This window comes from Nerophis lumbriciformis, linkage group LG31 (assembly GCF_033978685.3).
Source record: "Nerophis lumbriciformis linkage group LG31, RoL_Nlum_v2.1, whole genome shotgun sequence".
In the NCBI taxonomy this organism is placed as follows: Eukaryota; Metazoa; Chordata; class Actinopteri; order Syngnathiformes; family Syngnathidae; genus Nerophis; species Nerophis lumbriciformis.
This window is the reverse complement of record NC_084578.2, coordinates 13,409,512-13,437,080: the sequence shown is the minus strand read 5'-3', so window position 1 is coordinate 13,437,080 and position 27,569 is coordinate 13,409,512. Positions and strand designations below refer to the sequence as shown.

The 27,569-nt window shown below is 40.7% G+C and overlaps 1 protein-coding gene across 1 annotated transcript in view; it reads right to left on the bottom strand.

Moving 5' to 3' along the window:
* Positions 1 to 233: 233 nt before the first annotated feature.
* Positions 234 to 27,569, bottom strand: part of obsl1b (obscurin like cytoskeletal adaptor 1b) — an 83,475-nt gene continuing 56,139 nt past the window's right edge. The window contains exons 35-41 of the mRNA XM_072911989.1: positions 23,698 to 23,964; positions 18,208 to 18,474; positions 10,544 to 10,656; positions 7,386 to 7,539; positions 2,598 to 2,759; positions 599 to 703; positions 234 to 520 (exon numbers count right to left, since the gene is read on the bottom strand). Of these exons, the coding sequence (XP_072768090.1) occupies positions 234 to 520; positions 599 to 703; positions 2,598 to 2,759; positions 7,386 to 7,539; positions 10,544 to 10,656; positions 18,208 to 18,474; positions 23,698 to 23,964 (1,355 nt within the window). The remainder of the gene's footprint in view (positions 521 to 598; positions 704 to 2,597; positions 2,760 to 7,385; positions 7,540 to 10,543; positions 10,657 to 18,207; positions 18,475 to 23,697; positions 23,965 to 27,569) is intronic.

Below are 27,569 nucleotides of genomic sequence, written 5' to 3'. Positions count from 1 at the left end.
ATATTACAGACATATTTTATAGTGCAGTTACACTGTTTATATATATATATATATATATATATATATATATATATATATATATATATATATATATATATATATATATATATATATATATATATATATATATATATATATATATATATATATATAATATATAATATATATATATATATATATATATATATATATATATATATATATATATATATATATATATATATATATATATTTTATTCATGATTAGTCTTACGCTCCACGGTCAGTTTTGCCGAACATGTATATTCCCCGACCTGCATACTGTAGGTGCCTTCGTCAGCTACCGCCACCTGTTGGATGATTAGCTTGCGATAGCCTCCCTCGCTGCTGATCTCGAAGCGTTCCGAAGGCAGGATGACGTTGCTCCCCTTGTACCATCGAATACTACATCTCGGGTTGGACACGGTGCAGTCCAAGATCACTCGGCTCGTCTCCGGGACGGTCTTATCCTGCAGAGGTTTCACAATGCTGACGGGAATCTCTGAAAACGACGGCACAGCGTTTTAGACATTTTGAAGTTACAAAAGCTGTGGTAGGACTGAGAGTTGTATTGTTTTACCTGTTACTTTCAGCTGAGCCACAGAGTGCACATGTCTGGCCACAAATCTAATCTCGCCACAGTCCTCTGGCCGCACATTGCACATTAGGAGAAAGTGTTTGGTCCCTGAAAACATACAATAATCACTTGTACTGTAAGTAACCCTATCACAGACGTGATGACACAAGAATGCCCAATGGTGGTTCCCAGATTGCGATTCATGGACCAATCGCGTATAGCTTCATAAGGCATACCATATGTGGTGTTACCATACTTGCCAACCCTCCCGGATTTTCCGGGAGACTCCCGAAATTCAGCGCCTCTCCCGAAAACCTCCCGGGACAAATTTTCTCCCGAAAATCTCCCGAAATTCAGGCGGACTCAGGTCCATGAGGACCTGAGTCCGCTAACCCACAACATAAACAGCATACCTGCCCAATAGCGTTATAACTGTAGAATGATGGAGGGCGAGTTCTTGGTTTCTTATGTGGGTTTATTGTTAGGCAGTTACATTAACGTCCTCCCAGCGCGGCAACAACACACAACAACAGCAGTCACGTTTTTGTATACCGTAAAGCAGTTCGTCTGCCGTAAACAGCAATGTTGTGACACTCTTAAACAGGACAATACTGCCATCTAGCGCATTTGATGAAAGCACTTTTGTGCGTGCCACACAGCAATGCATCATCAGAGAAGGTGTTCAGCATGGTTCGAAAAATAGTGACAGAGAATAGAACAAGGATGGACAATTCAACCCTTAACTCAACAATGAGTAGATGAGTGTTATGTGTGTGTATATGTGTAAATAAATGAACACTGAAATTCAAGTATTTATTTTATATATATATATATATATATATATATATATATATAATAAAATACATATATATATACACGTATATATATATATATATATATATATATATATATATATATATATATAGCTAGAATTCACTGAACGTCAAGTATTTATATATATATATATATATATATATATATATATATATATATATATATATATATATATATATATATATATATATATATATATATATATATATATATATATATATTTACACCTCCGAAATCGGAGGTCTCAAGGTTGGCAAGTATGGGTGTTACTCCTCTTTCCATAATGACAATTGTACATCATATTGTTTGAAGAAAACAATTGAGATATATTGGTAAGTAGGCTATTGTTTATTTATTCTGCTTTTTTCTGTTTCCCTCACCCTAACCCTAACCCTAACCAACTCCTAACTTGGACAACCATTCTTTAGATCAGGCCAGGGCAACTATTTTGACTCGGGGGGCTACATTTTGCGAAAAAAGGGGGCTGGGGGCTGGTATATCTGATTTTTAGGAACACTAATACAAAACCTCACGATAATGACAGACCGCCTGAAAAAACGGAATGGAATTTTTATTTTTTTTACTGAATGAGAATGTACATGTAGATAAAGAATGTGAGATTTACAATATTAACTATGAACGATAAAACACTGAATATTGACAACATATGAACGTCACACACCTTTTCGATCGACATATTTTACAATCAAGCGAAACGCAACAAAAATGCAACAAACACAGCGAAATATGAACGCAAAGGGTAAAAAAACCCCCACCTACAATCTGATTTATCTGATGTATCACTAAACTTTAGAACTTTGTTGTAAAAATCTCCTTCCGCATCTGTCCCTGACACCCACATTTCAGGCTGGCCGCTCTGGAAACACTCTGTGGAAACGATTTTTGTTTGTTTCTAGTTTGTCATTTTAATTTTATTTTATATATAATGTCCGTGGGTTGCTTGTTTGGGGGAGCAAAAAAATAATATTTGACATGCATTTCTGGACTGTTTATGTAAAAAAAAATCCAATAAACACATTTTTAAAAAAAAAAAAAACCAACAACTGAAAGTTGTATTTCAGACTTGTCAAGACTTTTAGCGACCCGCAGACATATACGATTTGCTCAATTTCGGAAAAAAAAATAATGAATCAAAATGTACACAAACCTTCCTGGCGGATCTTGATGGTACTAGTTTGTTGTATCATCTCCCTGTTCTTGTACCATTCCCCCGGCACATCCTCCAGTGAGATCTCACACACAAATACAGCATTCTGATCTTCCAGGATGCTTACGTCCTCCAGGGCTTGCAGGATCTCCAGCTCTCGTTCTGTCAATACATATGTCCAACATTCATTTACGGCTATAATACAAATATGTGGTTCCTGTTCGATTCCCTGAAATGCATGTGCTATATTTTCAGTTTGCAAACCACAGCAGCCCTTGACTTACACATGACTGATCAGCGTTATTGTAATGATTGTAAATTCCCAGCAGATGGCAGTGTTGGACTGCATTGCAACGTTCAAGTTTTGTTAGCATTTCCCACAACAAACTCAAGTGTATATTGTTTGTAAAAACATTGTTCTAACAAAACATTGCATTAAGAAGAATGCTTCACTCAAAGTTGACTTGATTAACTCTCAAAAACGTTAAATCATGAGTTTGGAATGCAATATTTTCCACTATTACTTCAATTAAATCTCTATCTCATCCATAATCACCTCAATATCTGTGTTGTTGAATATGTTTGTTGGTCTTTGTTTTGCTGATTGATAGCGAAATGTAATCGGTCAACAGGCTCATTGATTTGCATTTTACTTCAGAGGTTGTACCTTCACCATTTATGGTGGGAAGTGGGCATGTCGGGGGATATGAGGCGGACCTTGCATATATGCAGGTTGAGTGTGATTGATTAAAGGAAGAGTGTACGCAGGTTTGGGAATGCATGTTGTTAATACGTCTGAATAATTTTGTGCATTCACTATTTTCGGCTTACGTGCGTACACAAGTATTCCAATGCACACTTTTATAAATCAGACATCTGATGTATTATTATGTCAATATTTTCATGTCCTTTGAATTGTACTGATCAGAGGTCACTTATAAAAAAACACACTTGCAGCTAGCAGAAGGCCAAAAAGTGTTTAACCCTTGTGTTTACCTTATCCCAATAAACATATGTTCAGTATTTTAACACAAAAGTGTTTGATTGTGAGGCAATAAAAGCCACACAATGCAACGGGTCCATCAGACCCACAAACGCTGGCTGAGTAACAACAATATGAAAGTTGCACGGAAAATTTCTCTGACAGTTTCTGCATCCCACAGGGATTCTTCTTTTGTGTTTCTGCACCTGCGGTTCCCACACAAGGTTGCAACATTGTTTGTCAACACTGTCTGCTCTCATTTTCTCGCACATTTGACCCTCTGATGTTCTGTGTACCTACACTCTGTCCTCCTCCTGTCTAGGCCTGCTGTGTGTGTGTGTGTGTGTGTGTGTGTGTGTGTGTGTGTGTGTGTGTGTGTGTGTGGTACACAGAACATCAATTTCCACACTTCTATTAGCCCCGGGTCCAGTGGACCCGGACATCTTATATGTAATAGAAATGTGTAGGGGGGGGGGGGGTTATGGTGTGTGGTCATTAAATATGTATTCTGATACATGTTCTTCACAGAAAATGAGCCAAAGTCAGTGAGTCTCAGTTTGAAAAATTAATTCATTGTATAATTTTTCTTTTAATAAATAATGAAAACGGGTCCCACAGACCCGAACACCACACAAGGGTTAACCCTTGATTAAAAATTGTAGCCCATGTACTGTAAACTAGATCTGACGCTTGAAATATATTGATACAGTATATCACTTTCGCCCCATTTTTCGTATTATTCGTTTTGTGACATTCGCCTCTTATGGCATAAAGTTAAAGTAGTCTGTCAACATGCCTTTGGGTGTTTTACTGTGTCTCTTGGTTTCTATGGCTGTTGGATCAGACAGTATTTCTGGGGGGCGATTTATATTGCATCCAATTAGGCTCTTGAGCTCAAAGAGGTTCATTATGTCTTCTTGTCGAACAGTCAGACAAGTTGTCTGACTGGAAGAAACTGAAAAGTATATGCGTAAGATGCCAATAGTCATAAAGTCAAACTAGAACTAAACGGTCGTTTCTGGTGAAGGCACAATACAACTATCCAGGGAAGCTCTGGACCTCCAGTATTCTTCTTGATTATCAGAAATCAAGATATTCAAGTCTCCCCTCTTTTTAAATCTCCAAATGTGTTCAAATTGTGTGATACTTTATAGTCTGGTGGTGTTTGTTAATGATGGGTTGGTAGATGTTAGCATTGTCACCTCTGTTGCGTTCCACGTAGTGGTGGTTTGTTTGTTTTGTGTTTCTTCTTCTTCTTTTGTTTGTACAGGTCACACTCAATCACTGCCTCTGCTGCCAATCAACCGGTTCCTGTTCCCAGCTGCTGCTCATTTCACCTGTTGATCAGCCAGCCAATCCCAGTCCACCATTCATCCTCCCAGCCTGTTTAAAACCACCTGCTCACCACTGGATGAGGGGGATTCTTTTTCTGACATGCTGTGTGGAGCTTTGCGAGACGCTACTTTGTCTTTGACGCTATTTTGTTTTGTAATCATTTTTGTTACGCTCTTTGCTAAACTTGTGCCACCTGTTTTTGAGTCTTCCTTTTTGTTTTACCTTTCAACTTTTGTAAGTATCTGCAGCCTAGTCTTGGGAAAGGTTAGACAGAGGCCCATATACACTACACACGTAGGATTTGTTTGTGTATAGAGACACCAGGCTTAGTGGTGGCTGTCACCCTTGTATGTTTTGGACCCCCTCTTTGGCTAGAGTAGGTAGGTAAGTTTTCCATCCATCCATCTTCATCCGCTTATCAGAGGTCGGGTCGCGGGGGCAGCAGCCTAAGCAGGGAAGCCCAGACTTCCCTCTCCCCAGCCACTTCGTCCAGCTCCTCCCGGGGGATCCCGAGGCGTTCCCAGGCCAGCCGGGAGACATAGTCTTCCCAACGTGTCCTGGGTCTTCCCCGTGGCCTCCTACCGGTCGGACGTGCCCTAAACACCTCCCGAGGGAGGCGATCGGGTGGCATCCTGACCAGATGCCCGAACCACCTCATCTGGCTCCTCTCGATGTGGAGGAGCAGCGGCTTTACTTTGAGCTGCCCCCGGATGACAGAGCTTCTCACCCTATCTCTAAGGGAGAGCCCTGCCACCCGGCGGAGGAAACTCATTTCGGCCGCTTGTACCCGTGATCTTGTCCTTTCGGTCATAACCCAAAGCTCATGACCATAGGAGAGGATGGGAACGTAGATCGACCGGTAAATTGAGAGCTTTGCCTTCCGGCTCAGCTCCTTCTTCACCACAACGGATCGATACAGCGTCCGCATTACTGAAGATGCCGCACCGATCCGCCTGTCGATCTCACGATCCACTCTTTCCTCACTCGTGAACAAGACTCCGAGGTACTTGAACTCCTCCACTTGGGGCAGGGTCTCCTCCCCAACCCGAAGATGGCATTCCACCCTTTTTCGGGCGAGAACCATGGACTCGGACTTGGAGGTGCTGATTCTCATCCCAGTCGCTTCACACTCGGCTGCGAACCGATCCAGCGAGAGCTGAAGATCCTGGCCATATGAAGCCATCAGGACCACATCATCTGCAAAAAGCAGAGACCTAATCCTGCAGCCACCAAACCGGATCCCCTCAATGCCTTGAATGCACCTAGAAATTCTGTCCATAAAAGTTATGAACAGAATCGGTGACAAAGGGCAGCCTTGGCGGAGTCCAACCCTCACTGGAAACGTGTCCGACTTACTGCCGGCAATGTGGACCAAGCTCTGACACTGATCATACAGGGAGCGGACCGCCAAAATCAGACAGTCCGATACCCCATACTCTCTGAGCACTCCCCACAGGACTTCCCGAGGGACACGGTCGAATGCCTTCTCCAAGTCCACAAAACACATGTAGACTGGTTGGGCAAACTCCCATGCACCCTCAAGGACCCTGCCGAGAGTATAGAGCTGGTCCACAGTTCCACGACCAGGACGAAAACCACACTGTTCCTCCTGAATCCGAGGTTCGACTATCCAGCGTAGTCTTGGGAAAGGTTAGACAGAGGCCTATATACACTACACATGTAGGATTTGTTTGTGTATAGAGACACCAGGCTTAGTGGTGGCTGTCACCCTTGTATGTTTTGGACCCCCTCTTTGGCTAGAGTAGGTAGGTAAGTTTTTGGTTTATGCTAATTAAATAGCTTTAGTTAGTATCTTACCTTTCTTTTTCAGAGGTGTCTTTTGGTATGTTTTGTTCATTTCTTTGACAGCACCTGTATTCCCAAGCTAGGCTAGTGTGTCTTGTTGTAACTCCCCACCCCCCTATGGTTACTTTTCAATAACACTAGTTTTTGTTTTCAATTCTTGGCTTCGGTGTCTTTAATTTACAACTCATTTGGTTTATACACTTTTATGTTGCGTTCTCCTACGATCCCTAGACTCTGAGCCATCTGGGAACGTAACAACCTCACATGGAGATGTTTCTGTTTGATCCACCCTTCTGTGTAGAGTTTGCAAGTTGAAGCTCATTGCCTGCATGTTCTAATTTCTGCTTGTTGTGGGTTAATCCTCAGAACCAAAACATGCAAGTTGGTTAGTTTTAGACAACATGCTCTATGTTGAGGGTGTAGTGTGAAAGGGAAGGCTGCCATTATTTTATAATGGCCCCATCATTGCTTGGTACTGTATTATTTCTGGGTTTTAACCTGTCTCTCAAATGTATCAACTGGAATAGGCTCTTGCCTTTGGGGACCCTGCACAGGAGAAGCGATATAGATCATGGAGGGATGGAGATTGTTTCCAGTTTTTTGTAAATCAACCAGATGCCTTCTTGACAACACCTAAATGGTTATTTAACAACAACAGGCTTTACCATAGACCTCCACTGTGCAGCATGTCGTCACGTCTCCGGTGTCACAGGTGTACACACCAGAATCACAGACGTGACATTTTGTAATCTGAAGAAATCGCTTCCGTCCGACTGAATAAATGCGTACGTTTTTGCCAGGCTTCACCTCGCTGCCATTCTGAAGAAGAAAACAAAACAACAGTTGATAAAATGAAATTGAATTATTCACCAACAACTTCAGGACATATGTGACTGAACAGTGATGACTTTGTAGAATAGACAAATGTAATGACTATATTTTTTTCATTGCTCTAATTTAACTCATCTAGAATGATACGACGTGATTCGATTCAAGAACTTTATATATCAAAACAGTAACTTTTTTCTGATTTTTTTATCCAAAACTGCAGCCCATTGACTGTGTGAAATAAACACATGGTTAGCAAACAGTGGAACTTAATTCATGTATGGGTTTATTTCTGGCAGAAAAAAATCGAGGATAAATATATGTAAACAAGTTGATTCTAAATACAATTTAAATCTATCAAAAAGAAAATCAGTTCTATATAGGGGTGTAACGGCACACAAAAAATTTCGGTTCGGTACGTACCTCGGTTTAGAGGTCACAGTTCGGGTCATTTTCGGTACAGTAAGAAAACAACAAAATATACATTTTTGGGTTATTTATTTACCAAATTTGCAAAATCCTCCACCAAAAATATTTTTCTTAGTGGAATATTTGATGTGAAAGGGGAACATTATCACAATTTCAGAATGGTTAAAACCATTAAAAATCAGTTCCCAGTGGCTTATAAGTTTTTTTCAAAATTTTACCCATCACGCAATATCCCTAAAAAAAGCTTCAAAGTGCCTGATTTTAACCATCGTTATATACACCCGTCCATTTTCCTGTGACGTCACATAGTGAAGCCAACACAAACAAACATGGCGGAAAGAACAGCAAGCTATAGCGACATTAGCTCGGATTCAGACTCGGATTTCAGCGGCTTAAGCGATTCAACAGATTACGAATGTATTGAAACGGATGGTTGTAGTGTGGAGGCAGTTAGCGAAAACGAAATTGAAAAAGAAACTGAATCTATTGAGCCATATCGGTTTGAACCGTATGCAAGCGAAACCGACGAAAACGACACGACAGCCAGCGACACGGGAGAAAGCGAGGACGAATTCGGCGATCGCCTTCTAACCAACGATTGGTATGTGTTGGTTTGGCATTAAAGGAAACTAACAAATATGAACTAGGTTTACAGCATATGAAATACATTTGGCAACAACATGCACTTTGAGAGTGCAGACAGCCCAATTTTCATCAATTAATATATTCTGGAGACATACCCTCATCCGCTATCTTTTCCTGAATGCTGAACTGTCCAGTTTTGGAGTTGATGTCAGCAGGCCAGGGAAGCTAAGGTCGATAGGGGGTTTAGCTCACTCGTCTGCGGGAACAAACTGCCGGCATTGCTTGCCGTGCTACCGAGGTCCTTTGTCCCTGAATTGCTCACACACTCCGCCAGATTCAATGGGGGTCTGGCGGCAGATTTCTTTGACTTTATCGTTGGAAATGCATCTGCTTTGAGTGTCGCAGGATATCCACACATTCTTGCCATCTCTGTCGTAGCATAGCTTTCGTCGGTAAAGTGTGCGGAACAAACGTCCAATTTCTTGCCACTTTCGCATCTTTGGGCCACTGGTGCAACTTGAATCCGTCCCTGTTCGTGTTGTTACACCCTCCGACAACACACCGACGAGGCATGATTTATCCAAGGTACGGAAAACAGTCGAAAAAACGGAAAATAACAGAGCTGATTTGACTCGGTGTTTGAGAAAATGGCGGATTGCTTCCCGATGTGACGCCACGTTGTGACGTCATCGCTCCGAGAGCGAATATTAGAAAGGCGTTTAATTCACCAAAATTCACCCATTTAGAGTTCGGAAATCGGTTAAAAAAATATATGGTCTTTTTTCTGCAACATCAAGGTATATATTGACGCTTACGTAGGTCTGGTGATAATGTTCCCCTTGAAGTAATGGGAACCTTGGATAGGTAAATAATTCATAATAACATTGATTTTGATTCAATATTATGTTTTGAGCAATGACAGTTTGAAAGAGAAAAAAACAGCTTTGTTTTATTAGTCAACATTGCACCTTTAAGCTTTTTTATTTCACTTTTGTTATGTTTTTGTTTATTTTAAAAGTATTTTTAGAATGTGCCGTGGGCCTTTAAAACATTAGTTGTGGGCCGCAAATGGCCTCCGGGTTCACACTTTTGACACCCCTGCTACAGATAATAAAAAATGTAATCTGATAAGTCTATGGATAAAAAGCAGAGCCTGGCGACGCATGCGCGTTTATCATAACTCTCTCGCTCTCTCTGTCTCTGCCCCTCCCTCACGGCTGTTGCCATTTCTAATATAAAAGTAGTGTAAAGTTCTTACTTATATCTGTCAGTAAACTCACCATGAAAACGCTAAAACATACCGGTGTAGTGAGTTGACATTATCTACCCAAGCAACTTTAGTTATTAGAGAGTTCCGGTCGGACGGTTTTTCACGGAACATATTTCCGGCCTTGTTGTTTTTTTCGGATGAGGAAATGCTGCTCCGTTATTGATTTAAGTAAATGTCATTAAAACAGTTAACTCCATCTTACCATTACATGTTATGTAGACCCCAAGGAAGTGCTTTCAATTTAGAAAAAATAATAATATGACTCCTTTAATGCGCCCTGTAATCCGGTGCGCCTTATATAAGAAATACGATCGAAAATAGACCATTCATCGGCAGTGCGCCTTATAATCCGGTGTGCCCTATGGTCCAAAAAATAAGGTACTTGTCAATATGCTCAACCCGAAATAAATCAAATTCCAGTGTGAAAAGAGACCTTCACAAAATATGCTTCAGGAAAATATTTTTGTAATGAGAAGGGCAGACCCCAGGTGCATTATATAATATTTGTGATATTATATAATATATATTATATTATTATTACTTTGATAACCTGCAATAGATTAGGCTATTACCTTTGCAAACATGATTTTATGTTGATAAATGTCCACCAGAAGGGACAACTTGCTAAGGAGTTAATCAATGAAGTTTGATCGAGGACTACAAATGGAAACGTAATTTAACAATTATTTACACTCCTGAGTATGGACTTGCCTTCTTCCATTTCACGTCCACATTGTGCCTTGAAAGCTCACACTCGATGGAGAGTGTCGCAGCCGCAGGGAATTTCTGGTCCTCTAGTTTTCTTAAAATTGTCACTGGATGCTCTGGCAGGGAAAAGACAGGTAAAGTGAGGCAAATGAAAATAATTGACTTTTTTCGTCCTCCACAAATTCAAAAATGCATACATATGTTCAACTATACTGGTCCACAGAGGTGGACCGGGACAACAATTTGGGCCTGAACTTTTGGGTGCAGGCTGGCCCACTACAAACACATCCTTGGACTCTCCTGCTCTCAGAGCTCTTTGTCAGGCGAGTGAGATTGATTGATTGATTGATTATGTATTAGTAGATTGCACAGTACAGTACATATTCCGTACAATTGACCACTAAATGGTAACACCCGAATAAGTTTTTCAACTTGTTTAAGTCGGGGTGCACTTTAATCAATTCATGGTATGAAACCACAACTCCTGTCGACTGTTCAGCTTGTCAGTTTTGATTAGGGATGTCCGATAATGGCTTTTTGCCGATATCCGATATTCCGATATTGTCCAACTCTTTAATTACCGATACCGATATCAACCGATATATACAGTCGTGGAATTAACACATTATTATGCCTAATTTGGACAACCAGGTATGGTGAAGATAAGGTTCTTTTAAAAAAAATTAATAAAATAAATTAAGATAAATAAATGACAAACATTTTCTTGAATAAAAAAGAAAGTAAAACAATAAAAAAACAGTTACATAGAAACTAGTAATTAATGAAAATTAGTAAAATTAACTGTTAAAGGTTAGTACTATTAGTGGACCAGCAGCACGCACAATCATGTGTGCTTACGGACTGTATCCCTTGCAGACTGTATTGATATATATTGATATATAATGTAGGCACCAGAATATTAATAACAGAAAGAAACAACCCTTTTTTGTGGGGGGAGGGAGGTTTTTTGGGTTGGTGCACTAATTGTAAGTGTATCTTGTGTTTTTTATGTTCCATCCATCCATTTTCTACCGCTTATTCCCTTTGGGGTCGCGGGGGGCGCTGGAGCCTATCTCAGCTACAATCGGGCGGAAGGCGGGGTACACCCTGGACAAGTCGCCACCTCATCGCAGGGCCAACACAGATAGACAGACAACATTCACACTCACATCCACACACTAGGGCCAATTTAGTGATTTAATAAAAAATAAATTTAAAAATAAATAAATAAATTAAATTAAAAAAACTATACCGATAATTAATAAAACGATACCGATAATTTCCGATATTACATTTTAACGCATTTATCGGACATCTTTAGTTTTGATGGTAATCAAAGAAAGATGGGGAGTTGTTCATTGTTCCCAGTTGGGGGAACTGGGTAGAACAGCGGAACACTGCTAAACCTTAACCTATTTTTTACTATAACAATCTATAAGGTTACTATCGACCCCCCCCCCCAGCTGGGGGAACTCAGGAGAAACGCAGAATACTGCTAAAGCTTAACCTATTTTACTATTTTACTATAACAATCTATAAGGTTACTATAAACCCCCCCCTCCCCACACCACCACCACCACACACACACACACTATCTACTTTCCTTTGTAGTTCAAGTATTCATTACATTTATGTATTGTTGTATTGTATTACTGTAGTTATTACTACTCATTATCAATAGTGTTTTTGATTGGAATTTGTATTGCTCCATTCTTTGTTATACTTTTTGGTATTATATTTGAATATATTGTATTTGCTGACGTTGCTGCTTTTATTTTTTGTTGTAGTTGTCTCTCGGTCTCATCCCCCTTCATCCCCGCAATTTCCCCCTGTCTTCTTTGTTGTCTTCTTTCTATCCCCTCCTGGCTGTGCCAAACATTAATATCATACTTGCCAACCCTCCCGGATTTTCCAGGAGACTCCCGAAATTCAGCGCCTCTCCCAAAAACCTTCCGGGACAAATGTTCTCCCGAAAATCTTCCGAAATTCAGGCCGAACTGGAGGCCACGCCCCCTCCAGCTCCATGCGGACCTGAGTGACGTGTAGACAGCCTCTTTTCATGTACCCTTTCCCACAATATAAACAGCATGCCTGCCCAATCACGTTATAACTGTAGAATGACGGAGGGCGAGTTCTTGGTTTCTTATGTGGGTTTATTGTTAGGCAGTTTCATTAACGTCCTCCCAGCGCGGTAACAACACACAACAACAGCAGTCACGTTTTCGTCTACCGTAAAGCAGTTCGTCTGTCGTAAACAGCAATGTTGTGACACTCTTAAACAGGACAATACTGCCATCTACTGTACATGCAAATGTGACAATAACATCTACTGCGCACACAACAAGGAGACGAAGCAGAATGTATCATCAGAGAGGGTGTTCAGCATGGTTAGAAAAATAGTGACGGAGAATAGAACAAGGATGGACAATTCAACCCTTAACTCAACAATGAGTAGATGAGTGTTGTGTGTGGGTATATGTGTAAATAAATGAACACTGAAATTCAAGTATTTCTCTTATATATATATATATATATATATATATATATATATATATATATATATATATATATATATAATAAAATAAATATATATACAGTATATAGCTAGAATTCACTGAAAGTCAAGTATTTCTTTATATATATATATATATATATATATATATATATATATATATATATATGAAATACTTGACTTGGTGAATTATAGCTGTAAATATACGCCTCCCCTCTTAACCACCAATTTTAAGTCCTCTCTTCTTCATCATTTTGGCTATTCAACTGGTGGCCCGTGAGTTCAGCACAAAAAAAACGTGTGACCTGCGGTGATATCCTTTACACACTGATGTCGCTTTCTGATGCAGTACTGCCTGAGGGATCGACGGTCACGGGCATTTAATGTTGGTTTTTGGCCTTGCCGCTTACGTGCAGTGATTTCTCCAGCTTCTCTGAACTTTTCGATGATATTACGGACTGTAAATGGTGAAATCCCTAAATTCCTCGCAATAGCTCGTTGAGAAATGTTGTTCTTAAACTGTTCGACAATTTGCTCACGCATTTTGTTCACAAAGTGGTGACCCTCGCCCCATCCTTGTTTGTGAATGACTGAGCATTTCAGGGAAGCTGCTTTTAGACTTAGACTTCCTTTTTATTGTCATTCAAATTTGAACTTTACAGCACAGATAAGAACAAAATTTTGTTACATAAGCTCATTGTAGTGTAGGATAAAAAAGCAATTAGGTGCATTTTTAAATAAATATGTGTAAATAATATATAAATATATTTATATAAAATAAATAAATATATATAAATATAAATAAATAAATAAATAGTTTACTGTACAGATAAATATATTGCACTTTTTCCACATGCGTCCACGTTTATACCCAATCATGGCACCCACCTGTTCCCAATTAGCCTGTTCACCTGTGGGATGTTCCAAATAAGTGTTTGATGAGCATTCCTCAACTTTCTCATTCTTTTTTTGCCACTTGCGCCAGCTTTTTTGAAACATGTTGCAGGCATCAAATTCCAAATGAGCTAATATTTGCAAAAAATAACAACATTTACCAGTTCGAACGTTAAGTATTGTTAGAATAATCATGTATATATATTATCACACAACTTTAGTATGCTTAAAGTCCGTTGCCATAGTTATTAGCTATTGTGCTCAAGCTGTATTTTTCTTATCTGTGCAAAGACAAAACTTCTTGTCTGAAGGGTGGCCTCAGCCGCAGATGTTATCTTTGTTTTAGCCCGCTAACAGCCAAGGACTTCAAGGACCTCAACCAAGATAAGACGACAGCACGCAGACGAAGCAGAGACAAGGCGAAATCACAAGGCCCCAGCACATTCCGTCACGTATTGCGCATACTGGACCTGCTTTGCATGATATATGTGACCACTCCTTTTAGAGGCGGCCTCAGTGATGTTGACTAAGGAACTCCTGAATAAATAGAGGGACGCGGAAGCTGTACCTGAGAGCGTAGGGCGAGACTGTGACTAAGTGTGCAGCTCCATGCGTTCTCCTCATGAGCTGAATTGAACTCTGTCTCTGCATGATTCCTTGCTTCTTATCTGATTAATAGATGTCATCAGTGTTTGAACCTGACAAGTATCTTGTCTTTGCAGTCTATTCAACTGAATATAGGTTGAAAAGGATTTACAAATCAGTGTATTCTGTTTTTATTTACGATTTACACAATGTGCCAACTTCACTGGTTTTGGGTTTTGTACATATAAACACACAATTGTATATTTTTTGTTGTGTCTGCAGTGGCATGTCTTCACGCCAGCCCTAGCAGGAGAGTTACCATTTTTACCAAAGTAAGGAACAGCAAAAATAAATTAAAAAACAGCTTTTTAATCAGCATGATCAATTAGCACACTAGGACAATTCCAGGTACCCCAATGGCCAGTCCACCCCTGATGACAAAAATATATCTATTCCGTTAAGTTATGCATTCTTTACTTTGGTGACATTGTGATTCTGCTGTCATCATCTGGATGAAATTCCGAATCCCGAGCTCACAAGAATGAATACCGAGTGACTTGGCAGTGAGCTGATTATTTTTCCAGCATGAGGTTAAACTAACAGCTGACAGAGAAGACTGAGCAAAGCTTCTGTTTTACATTGGGTCATGCGAGGCTATTTTGTGTTGGGACCGTGAGCCGGGATAAAGGCAACAGTAGCCGGGCCAAAGTGCCACTCCGTTCTGTTATCACGCCCCCGTCGTCTGTCATTTGATACGCTCTGTGTGGGCCACTTTTGTGGCCAATATAAGTTATCGAGACATATTTATTTACCCCCACCATTTATATATTTTAAATTATGCAGTGTGTGCTCATTCATTACTTTTATTTTACATTTAACTTTTGCTATAGTGAGAACAATTAAATAACGTTGACCACACGGACAGACCACTTTTTTTGACTAATAATATGCGGCTTGATACTGATATATCGATACAGTCGATACCATATTTTCATGCTCTAATGTTGATGCCTAAATCAAAATATTGATACTTTAGATCCATCCATCCATTTTCTACCGCTTGTCCCATTCGGGGTCGCGGGGGATGCTGGAGCCTACCTCAGCTTCATTCGGGCGGAAGGCGGGTACACCCTGGACAAGTCGCCACCTCATCTCAGGGCCAACACAGATAGACAGACAACATTCACACTCACATTCACACACTAGGGCCAATTTAGTGTTGCCAATCAACATATCCCCAGGTGCATGTCTTTGGAGGTGGGAGGAAGCCGGAGTAACCGGAGGGAACCCACGCAGTCACGGGGAGAACATGCAAACTCCATACAGAAATATCCTTTAGATCATGGGTGTCAAACTCTGGCCCGCGGGCCACAATTGGCCCGTCGTGTAATTTCACTTGGCCCTTGAGGTAATATCCAATTAACACCAGAGCTGGCCCGCCGATTATGTACAGCGGCGGTGCCGCGGTAACAGCGCATTCACCGCTAATTCTCATACTGGCCAACCCTCCCGGGAGACTCCCAAATTTCAGTGCCCCTCCCGATAATCGCCACATCCGCTTTTCATCCAGTCCAACGAGTGCTGGTCCAGTCACATAATATGTGCGGCTTCTGCACGCACACACAAGTGAATGCAACGCATACTTGATCAACAGTGATACAGGTTACACTGAGGGTGGCCGTATAAACAACTTTAACACTGTTCGAAATATACGCCACACTGTGAATCCACACCAAACAAGAATGACAAACACATTTCGGTAGAACATCCGCACCGTAACACAACATAAACACAACAGAACAAATACCCAGAACCCTTTGCAGCACTAACTCTTCCGGGACGCTACAAGGTGTGTGTGTGGGGGAGAGGGGGGGGGGGGGTATGTTTTTGTTTTTTTCGTCATAAAAAAATACAATCATGTGTGCTTACGGACTGTATCCCTGCAGACTGTATTGATATATATTGATATATAATGTAGGAACCAGAAATATTAATAACTGAAAGAAACAACCCTCGTGCGAATGAGAGGTTGTTTTTTTTATGTTTTTTTTTTTTTGTTTAGTTTTTTTTAGACATGTATCTCGTGCACACGAGAAACTTTCTTGTGCGCACGAGAAACTTTTTATAAAGTTTAAAAAAAATTTTTTTTTTAAATGTATAATTATTATTATTATTTTTTTTTTAGACATGTGTCTCGTGCGCACAAGAAAGTATCTCTTGCGCACGAGATAGTTTCTCGAGATAGTTTCTCGTGCGCACGAGATACATGTCTAAAAACAAATTTTAATAAAAAAATTATTTTATTTTTATTTTTTTTTTATAACTTTATAAAATGATACATGTCTAAAAAAAATAAAAATAATTTTTTTTTATAAAAAACAAATTTCCCCCATGTCCCTTTAGGGGCTCCGTACAAAATGTGATTCCTCGCAAAAAATATTTTAATCATTTGAGAGCCCTATTAAAAACACATGTACATGTTGACCAATCAGAAGCCTGAAAAGGCCCACATTATCTTTTAACAACTCTATCATAATAAATTCACAATAATGTTTGTTTCATATCAGACCACACTTACACAGAGCCCAGAAAACTTTGACAGTTTTTTTTAAATGTTTGTGCTTTTGCTGTGTCTACTGCGGCACAAAATGAAACAAACACCTATGCGTCGCTCAGTGTTGATAACTTAAGTTATTAATGTCATATTCTGTAGTTAAATAAGGTTGAAAAACACAAAATAATGCTGCACATTTGTGATTACACAAACCAAAAAGCTGTTTTACCCTTCTCCATACAAATGCTGAAGATAGTGTGTATTTAAATCTCCACTCCGGCTGGAGTTTTCCAAAATGCCAGTTTTTTAAAGACAAAAACCTGCATTTCAATGAATGTATTAAATAGAAAATTAAGTGTTCTTAAAATATTTGTCATTGTGTGGACATGGCTATATCTCACATGTCGTCAAAATGTGAACGTCACGATGTAGAGGTTTTAATGCCAATTCTAATTAAAACATGTATTGATACATTCATGGTCCATTTTTTGATTGATTGATTGAAACTTTGATTAGTAGATTGCACAGTACAGTACATATTCTGTACAATTGACCACTAAATGGTAACACCCAAATATGTTTTTTAACTTGTTTAAGTCGGGGTCCACAGTCATGGTAAAATACATCTGTTGTGAATTTTGTCCTTCGGACAATATACTGAAACATTGAACAGATATGTGCACTAAAATGTTTAGGAAAGGTCAAATTAAGTTCACCTGGCAACAGTATTTTAAGTTCATCCTGAAAAAAACCCAACTTTTTATTATGTTTTGACAAAAAATGATTATGTGTGATTTATTATTTCAATAGTCATAATCATAACTACTTCCATTTCTATAAACAAACTCGGATAGTGATATAACTTGAGAGTTAATTTGAAATAGGTTTAGCATCCAGATATCATTTAAAATACGTAATTAATAAAGGCCTCTTTTAGTTAAAATATTAATGTACTGTATCTTGAAAATCACTTTGAGGCCAATGTACCTTTTAGCCACACAACGTTCACAAAATGGATTATTAACATTTTGTAAGTGCAAACTTAATTTAGAATTTTACTGTAAATCTGAGAAAAAAAATAGGCTGTTTCATATTGATGAGGTAAATCTTGAAATGACTTACCCTTGACGACAAGCTTCACTGATGTCCTCAGATTATCCACGCAGAACATGAAGGTGGCAGTGTCTTCCACTGAGAGGTTTGAAATAGTCAGGCTGTGGACTTGTCCCTTGGCGCTCAATCGAAAGTGATTCGATGGCTTAAGCTGGATTCCATCTCTCCACCAGGTGCTGGGCACGCTGGGATGTGACAGTTCAACTTCAAAGGAGATGGTTTCTCTCTCCATGGTTTTTATGTCAGTCAAGCCTTTCTTGATTGTGATTTTTCGACCTGTATGGAAAAATTGAAACGTCAAATTCCCTCAGAGAACCGCAGTATGCAAAAAGTAGTAAAACAAAAGGTAAGTTTAATTTGCAAACACTGATTTTAATGGTAAGCGTGAGCAGGCACTGTGGCTATAGGTTGCCCCGGATTAATTATTGCAAGGAGCAGTATTTATACTGAACAAAAACATAAACACAACACTTTTGTTTTAGCTCCCATTTTTCACAAGCTGAACTCAAATACCGCTCAAATACTGTTCAGAAATCTGTCTAAATCTGTGTTAGTGAGCATTTCTTCTTTGCCAAGATAATTCATCCCACCTCAGAGGTGTGGCATATCAAGATGCTGATTAAACAGCATTATTGCCAGTGTTGGGTTAGTTACTGAAAACCAGTAACTAGTTACAGTTACTAGTTACTTTATTTCAAAAGTAACTCAGTTACTTACACCAAAAAGTAATGCGTTACTGTGAAAAGTAACTATTTAGTTACTTATTTTTCCCCCCTTTTTTTTAAGGCTCCCATTAATGCCCTTTTAGCCTTCATTTCAGTACTGTTATTGCACTGGAGAATAATACAATCTGTTGATCAACTTGACATGCATTTGCATCACTGAACTCAAAAAGCAATGTGGTCTACATACAACACACAAAGACAAAGATATGTTTCAAAGGGCCAATTTATTTCAGGCCAGAACAAATTGACAAATCTATTTTAAATAGCTGCAACATAATGGCACTTTAACTTTAACTTTAAGTAGATAGGATCTTTGATCCAAGACACAACTTACATTTAACTAAAATGATATTTTCTTTGTGCTCGACAAAAGAAAAGTATTGAGAATGTCTCCATGTTAAAAAACTCGACTTCTGGCTTCGCCATGATGTCTTGTTAGTTGTTATGAGAGTAGCGTATGTGTGTGTGTGTCTGGCCCTTTAAGATATGACAGCATGTGAGGTGAGTGATGTCAGTGAGTGAGTGGGCGAGAGAGGTGAGCGAGCGGCTACAGTGAGTGTGTGCAGGTGCTCTAGCTTTGTGGATGGCTGCGTCCAATAAAGTCACAAAGTTGCAACAAACCGCCGGTCTCGTCATTCACCCTCAGCTGTAAAGACCCACTGCCGGGTAAAGTGAAGGTTGTTAGCCCCGAAGACGTACATAGGCCCTGGAGGAACGTCTCCCCTGCGCTCCTCAACTGCGCTATGGGATTCCCTCCCCGCCCCCACCCTCACAAAGCACGCCTTTTTTTCCCCACCGCAGCGCTGCAATAAAACACACTCAGATCTTCTGTTTCTAGCCGATACTACATGAAAAAGAACGTAAAATAACGCAGTAACGCATCATGTAGTAACGGTAACTGAGTTACTGAATATAAAAAATAACGCGTTAGATTACTAGTTACCGCCGAAACTAACGCCGGTACAGTTAGTCCCAACACTGATTATTGCACAGGTGTGCCTTAGGCTACCCACAATAAAATAACACTCTGAAATGTGCAGTTTTTCCTTTATTGGGGTTTAGGGAGATATCAGAAAAGCAGTTTGTATCTGGTGTGACCACCCTTTGCCTCACGCAGTGCAACACATCTCCTTCGCATAGAGTTGATCGGGTTGTTGATTGTGGCCAGTGGAATGTTGGTCCACTCCTCTTCAATAACTGTGCGAAGTTGCGTGATATTGTAAGGAACTGGAACACGTTGTCGTATATGCGGATCCACAGCATCCCAAACATGCTTAATGGGTGTCATGTCCGGTGAGTGTGCTGGCCATGCAAGAACTGGGATGTTTACAGCTTTCAGGAGTTGTGTACTCTTGCAACATGGGGCCGTGCATTGTCAAGCTGCAACATGAGGTGATGGTCTCGGGGTGAATGGCAAAACAATGGGCCTCAGGATCTCGTCACGGTATCAAAATGCCATAAATATAATGCACTTGCATTCGTTGTCCATAACATACCATAACCCCAACCCCACAATGGGCCACTTGATTCACAACGTTGACATTAGCAAACTACTCTTCCAAACGTCTGCCATCTGGCCTGACCAGTGAAAACCGGGATTCAGCCGGGTAGAAAACACCTCTTCAACGTGCCAGACACCATCGAATGTGAGCATTTGTCCACTCGAGTCAGTTACAACAACAAACTGCAGTCAGGTGGGGACCCCGATGAGGAAGACGAGCATGCAAATGAGCTTCCCTGAGACAGTTTCTGACAGTTGAGCAGAAATGATTTGGTTAGGCCAGGGGTCGGCAACCCGCGGCTCCGGAGCCGCATGCGGCTTTTTGATCACTCTGATGCGGCTCAGCTGCATACTTACCGCCCCTCCTGATTTTCCTGGGAGACTTCTGGATTTCAGCGCCTCTCCCAGAAATCTCCCGGGGCAAATATTCTCAGATTTTCACCCTAACAATTAAAAGAAGGGCGTGCCGTGATGGTACAGCATTTAACGCTCTCTACAACCTGTACTAACAGCGTCAACGTCTTGATATGCCACACCTGTGAGGTTGGATGGATTATTTTGGCAAATGAGAAGTGCTCAGTAACACAGATTTGTGAACAAAATTTAAGAGGAATAGGTATTTTGTGTAGATAGTAAAAGTTTTAGATGTTGAGTTCAACTCATGTAAAATGGAAGCAAAAACAAAAGTGTTATGTTTATATTTTTCTTCAGTGTACATAAACATTAAAAACGGGTCACATTGACTATATTTCCATGCACTAAAGTAATTCGACTCAAAATAAGCATTCGATAACCAATGGAAACACCTTAATCTAATTGTGTTTGGCTTTTAAAAAATTGGACTAACACACCTACATAATGCGATTGAAAACCAGTTCTCTCGAGTGGGTGTGTGCTGCTGGCGGGGACCCTTCGTATCGTGCATGTGCCAGTCTCAACGTGGGGAATACAACCCGCAAGCATATCCCATTCATTCAAAAATGTTGTCAACCACTGGAATGAAGAGGATTCTGTATGTTTGCTTGACAAATTGTTTAAAAAGGTAGCTAAGGAAATAGAGAACGTCGGCTTCATTCAGACTCCAGAACAAATGCAAGTGAGACATAGTCTTCCCAACGTGTCCTGGGTCTTTCCCGTGGCCTCCTACCGGTCGGACGTGCCCTAAACACCTCCCTAGGGAGGCGTTCGGGTGGCATCCTGACCAGATGCCCGAACCACCTCATCTGGCTCCTCTCGATGTGGAGGAGCAGCGGCTTTACTTTGAGCTCCCCCCGGATGGCAGAGCTTCTCACCCTATCTCTAAGGGAGAGCCCCGCCACCCGGTGGAGGAAACTCATTTCGGCTGCTTGTACCCGTGATCTTGTCCTTTCGGTCATAACCCAAAGCTCATGACCATAGTTGAGGATGGGAACGTAGATCGACCGGTAAATTGAGAGCTTTGCCTTCCGGCTCAGCTCCTTCTTCACCACAAGGGATTGATACAGCGTCCGCATTACTGAAGACGCCGCACCGATCCGCCTGTCGATCTCACGATCCACTCTTCCCCCACTCGTGAACAAGACTCCGAGGTACTTGAACTCCTCCACTTGGGGCAAGATCTCCTCCCCAACCCGGAGATGGCACTCCACCCTTTTCCGGGCGAGAACCATGGACTCGGACTTAGAGGTGCTGATTCTCATCGCAGTCGCTTCACACTCGGCTGCGAACCGATCCAGCGAGAGCTGAAGATCCTGGCCAGATGAAGCCATCAGGACCACATCATCTGCAAAAAGCAGAGACCTAATCCTGCAGCCACCAAACCAGATCCCCTCAATGCCTTGACTGCGCCTAGAAATTCTGTCCATAAAAGTTATGAACAGAATCGGTGACAAAGGGCAGCCTTGGCGGAGTCCAACCCTCACTGGAAACGTGTCCGACTTACTGCCGGCAATGCGGACCAAGCTCTGGCACTGAGCAACCGCTCCCTGTATGGAAAATAATGAAGCAGGTGTATTACAAGGCTAAAGAAATAGCACATACCTCTTCACGGTGCAAACTGATTAGAAATAACTCTGTATTCCGCACAACTGGCTAGCAACCCTCATCTGAAGCAGTATCGGGGCACAAACAGTCTATTCCTTCGTACTTAAAACTATTTCCGTCGATCCACAGAACTTATTGTATAAACTTCTAGATATTGGAAAGTTTTTCTTTCAATTTTCCATCCAAAAATTCCTACAAAACAACACTCTCCCACCAGTCTTTGCTTCGAATACACAACCAGCAACTCCGGGAGGACCTTCTTGGTAATAGTGTCATGTTCGTGGGATCAAATCTAGGATCATTTGTTGATGCTGTCTGCCATTTAACATCAGCAAATCCATTACGGACATAATATTTCTAATCTGTACCAATATTACAGCGGACATAAGGTACGAACAAGAACTGGGCTATGGACTCGTCCATGTCTGAGATGATTACATGTTTTGGTTTGACGTCATAGGTCAACTGGAAAGGCAATACATTTATCCGTGCTAAAAGGACACACGACTTATGACTAATAGAGAGAATGCACGGACAGTGGGACGTAGGATGTATGCGTGAAAATACAAAAAAAAAAACTAACTCTTTGAGAAACCAGACTAATTTAGTGCATGGAATCGTAGAATCAACATGTAGGACATTCGATTATGGTGAAACTGTCAACATTTTTAATTATTTCTAACATAGACAACCATTCCCCGTGAAAAAAGGGAGTTTTATTGTGGCGACCCGATGACAACAACCTTAGTTTTGAAGGCCAGTGTGTAAATTTAGAAGCAATGAGAGGAGATCCAAATTCATTGGCGGTGCCAGCAGCCTGAACAGCCTAAGGTCCTGACTCTCCCCTTCCCATCCCTACTAGTGATGAAAGAACAGCCCTTAATTCACAGAAGATCACAGGAATAACAGAAACATGCAAGAAAAACATTTTTAGTAAATATGAATTAAAAATAATAATTTGAAGGTACTTGTAATCGTCATGTGGCTGGTTAATTACTTTAGTGGACAAGCTTGTTGTTTCTTATGATCCACAAAAACAGTGGCATTGCTCTCAAAGTTTAATTCTGCAGGGTGGCAGGCAGCTGTCCGTTGCCATCATGTTGCAGTACGAGTTGCTGCGCCAGTCCTCAGTCACTCAAATTACTCTTACTCAGTTTGAATTGAACTTGCTTTACAAGAAACTGACGGGGGCGCCATCGGCAACGGCGGTAAACAAACAACATGGCATAGTGAGAACACGAGCGCACTCACGTTCCACTGTGAGCTGGGCTTGCGTGCGGTCATGAAGGGTCTCACAGCTATAGGTGGCCTGGTCAGACTTGGCGAGTTTGTGGATAGTAAGGCTGTGCTTAGGACCCTTGTGTTTCAGGGTGTACTTGGGCCCTGGGTGGATCAGCACCCCTTGCTTCATCCACTGCACTTCACTGGAATCTAGGCTCACCTCCACCTCCAGTGTTGCCTCACTGTTTTCCTCGGATGTAAGTGGTGCCATTTTCTTGGTGAACATCACCTGTTGTTCTAAAAAACCAAACAAATCAGTCACATTAATAGATACTGTTTGACACTGCACACTCGGAAACCACACCCAGGCAAAGTGAAACACAATATATACCAAACAAATTCAGCAATGTACTGTACGGTGCAAATTCAAGTACAGCGCATATGCTGAAAGCTCTCAGGAATCTGACTCTCCAACTATGCCAAACCACGTGTCTCTGTCAGTTACCAGTCTGAGGTTAACAGGAGAAGCTGCTAAGCACTAGCCATCAAAGGCACCTTTTCAACAATTTTAAATTGTCTGATAGGCTCTTTATTTATCACATACAGTAAGTATACTGTACTAGCTGGAGTACTAATGGTTCCTGATTGGCAGTCGTGGACATTGTTCTAAACACTCAGGACAGAACTCCTGGGGCCGTGTTTATTAAGCGTCTTAGAGTGCCATTTTACACTTAAGTCCTGAGAATTTGCGAAATTTAGTCCTACTCTCAAACTTAAGAATAAAAGCGATTTATCAACTTTCTTAAGTCTAAGAATCACTCCTACTCTCCACGATATTTAAGAGACTTTCAGAGGTGTCCTAAGTGGTTAGGAGTTGCCAGCGGGGGGTGGCACTGAGGCGAGAGAGACGTGCGCGAACGTTCAGGGAGCGGAAGGATGTCCTGGCTTTGTTTGATGACGAGCTGTATATATCAAATCAAATCAAATCAACTTTATTTATAAAGCACATTTAAAATTTTACATGTATATATACAGTGTTGGGTTAGTTGCTGAAAACCAGTAACTAGTTACAGTTACTAGTTACTTTATTTCAAAGGTAACTCAGTTACTAACTCAGTTACTTACACCAAAAAGTAATGCGTTACTGTGAAAAGTAACTATTTAGTTACCTTTTTTTTTTCTTCCTTTTTTTTTTAAGGCTCCCATTAATGCCCTTTTAGCCTTCATTTCAGTACTGTTATTGCACTGGGGAATAATACAATCTGTTGATCAACTTGACATGCATTTGCATCACTGAACTCTGCTAAGCAGTGTGGTCTACATACAACACACAAAGACAAAGATATGTTTCAAAGGGCCAATTTATTTCAGGCCAGAACAAATTGACAAAACTATTTTAAATAGCTGCAACATAATGGCACTTTAACTTTAACTTTGACTTTAAGTAGATAGGATCTTTGATCCAAGACACAACTCACATTTAACTAAAATGTTATTTTCTTTGTGCTCGACAAAAGAAAAGTATTGAGAATGTCTCCATGTTAAGAAACTCGACTTCTGGTTTCACCATGATGTCTTGTTGTTGTTATGAGAGTAGCGTATATGTGTGTGTGTGTCTGGCCCTTTAAGATATGACAGCATGTGAGGTGAGTGACAGTGAGTGAGTGGGCGAGAGAGGTGAGGGACGGGCGACAGTGAGTGTGTGCAGGTGCTCTCGCTTGGTGGATGGCTGCGTCCAATAAAGTCACAAAGTTGCAACAAACCGCCGGCCTCGTCATTCACCCTCAGCTGTAAAGACCCACTTCCGGGTAAAGTGAAGGTTGTTAGCCCCGAAGTACATATGCCCTGGAGGAACGTTTCCCCTTCGCCCCTCAACTACGGTCTGGGAGGCCACCCCCCCCCCCCACCCACACAAAGCACGCCTCTTCTTTTCCTTGTGACACAGAAGGAAGACACCGCAGCGCTGCAATAAAACACACTCAGATCTTCTGTTTCTAGCCGATACTACATAAAAAATAATGTAAAATAATGCAGTAACGCATCATGTAGTAACGATAACTGAGTTACTGAATATAAAAAATAACGCGTTAGACTACTAGTTACCGCCGAAACTAACGGCGTTACAACGCGTTAGTCCCAACACTGTATATATATATATATATATATATATATATATATAAATATATATATATATATATATTTACATATGTAAATATATTCCAAAGTAAATAACATAAAATATTAACTGTTTACTTTATTACATGTTGTAAAAGTAGTCAGTAACACTTCATTTGTGTAGTTATTAGCCTCAGCCCAAGTGAACAGAACGCTAATGCTATCAAGCTGACGCTAAAGCCGATGTGTTTGTGTTGTCGGCGTGAGATAAACACTGACATTTATTATTTATATATTGTTATTTAAAGATGAAATGGACCATAGGGACTCGTCTGAAGCTCATGAATTCATCATTAACGAGAGGACGACTTTCTGACTGTTGGACATTGCGGACAAAAGCCTGACTTTTTATGAACAATCAAACCCTGACGACACTACAATTTGAAGCATAAACATGTGTGGGAAAGTTTACTTCTGTGACAACCTCCTTAAAGTTTCGAAATCAGTCAAAAATTTCAAGCAGCTAAAATGCTGAGTGTTTTGCTTTTTACCGATGAGGCTTGGTAGTGGATTTAAATGGGTTTAATTTTTTAATTCTATATACTACTTAGACATTTTTTATAATAGCCGCAAAGTTCAATAAGCAAGTAGTGTGTTATAGTTGTGTGATATAAATAAATGCTATGCCAGCAAGTTATCTGCGAAAACTCAGTCATGGACCAAATTTAAATAAATAAATGATAAATGGGTTATACTTGTATAGCGCTTTTCTACCTTCAAGGTACTCAAAGCGCTTTGACACTATTTCCACATTCACCCATTCACACACACATTCACACACTGATGGCGGGAGCTGCCATGCACGGCGCTAACCAGCAGCCATCAGGAGCAAGGGGTGAAGTGTCTTGCCCAAGGACACAACGGACGTGACTAGGATGGTAGAAGGTGCTACTGTTGTCTATAATATGGTAGCGTGTTGACAATGAATAACCTTTAAGACAGTTGAAAATAACTCAGAGATGTATCGCGGGCCAACCTTCTTATTAAACTTGTGACGTCTCACGAGCCAGACTGAAGACGCCGGCAGGCCGCCCTTGGCCACCTCTGATCTTGTATAACAGTTGTTTTCAAAGGCTTGCCTCCCGTAGGTAACTTCAGGCTAGGCTAACATAGCTTCAGCTACATGTTAAAGGGGAACATTATCACCAGACCTATGTAAGTGTCAATATTTACCTTGATGTTGCAGAAAAAAGACCATATATTTTTTTAACCGATTTCCGAACTCTAAATGGGTGAATTTTGGCGAATTAAACGCCTTTCTATTATTCGCTCTCGGAGCGATGTGACGTCACATCGGGAAGCAATCCGCCATTTTCTCAAACACATTACAAACACCGAGTCCAATCAGCTCTGTCATGCTCCGTTTTTTCGACTGTTTTCCGTACCTTGGAGACATCATGCTTCGTCGGTGTGTTGTCGGAGGGTGTAACAACACGAACAGGGACGGATTCAAGTTGCACCAGTGGCCCAAAGATGCGAAAATGGCAAGAAATTGGACGTTTGTTCCGCACACTTTACCGACGAAAGCTATGCTACGACAGAGATGGCAAGAATGTGTGGATATCCTGCGACACTGAAAGCAGATGCATTTCTAACTGGACTGGACAGATCAGCTTTCAGGAAAAGAGAGCGGATGAGGGTATGTCTACAGAATATATTAATTGATGAAAACTGGGCTGTCTGCACTCTCAAAGTGCATGTTGTTGCCAAATGTATTTCATATGCTG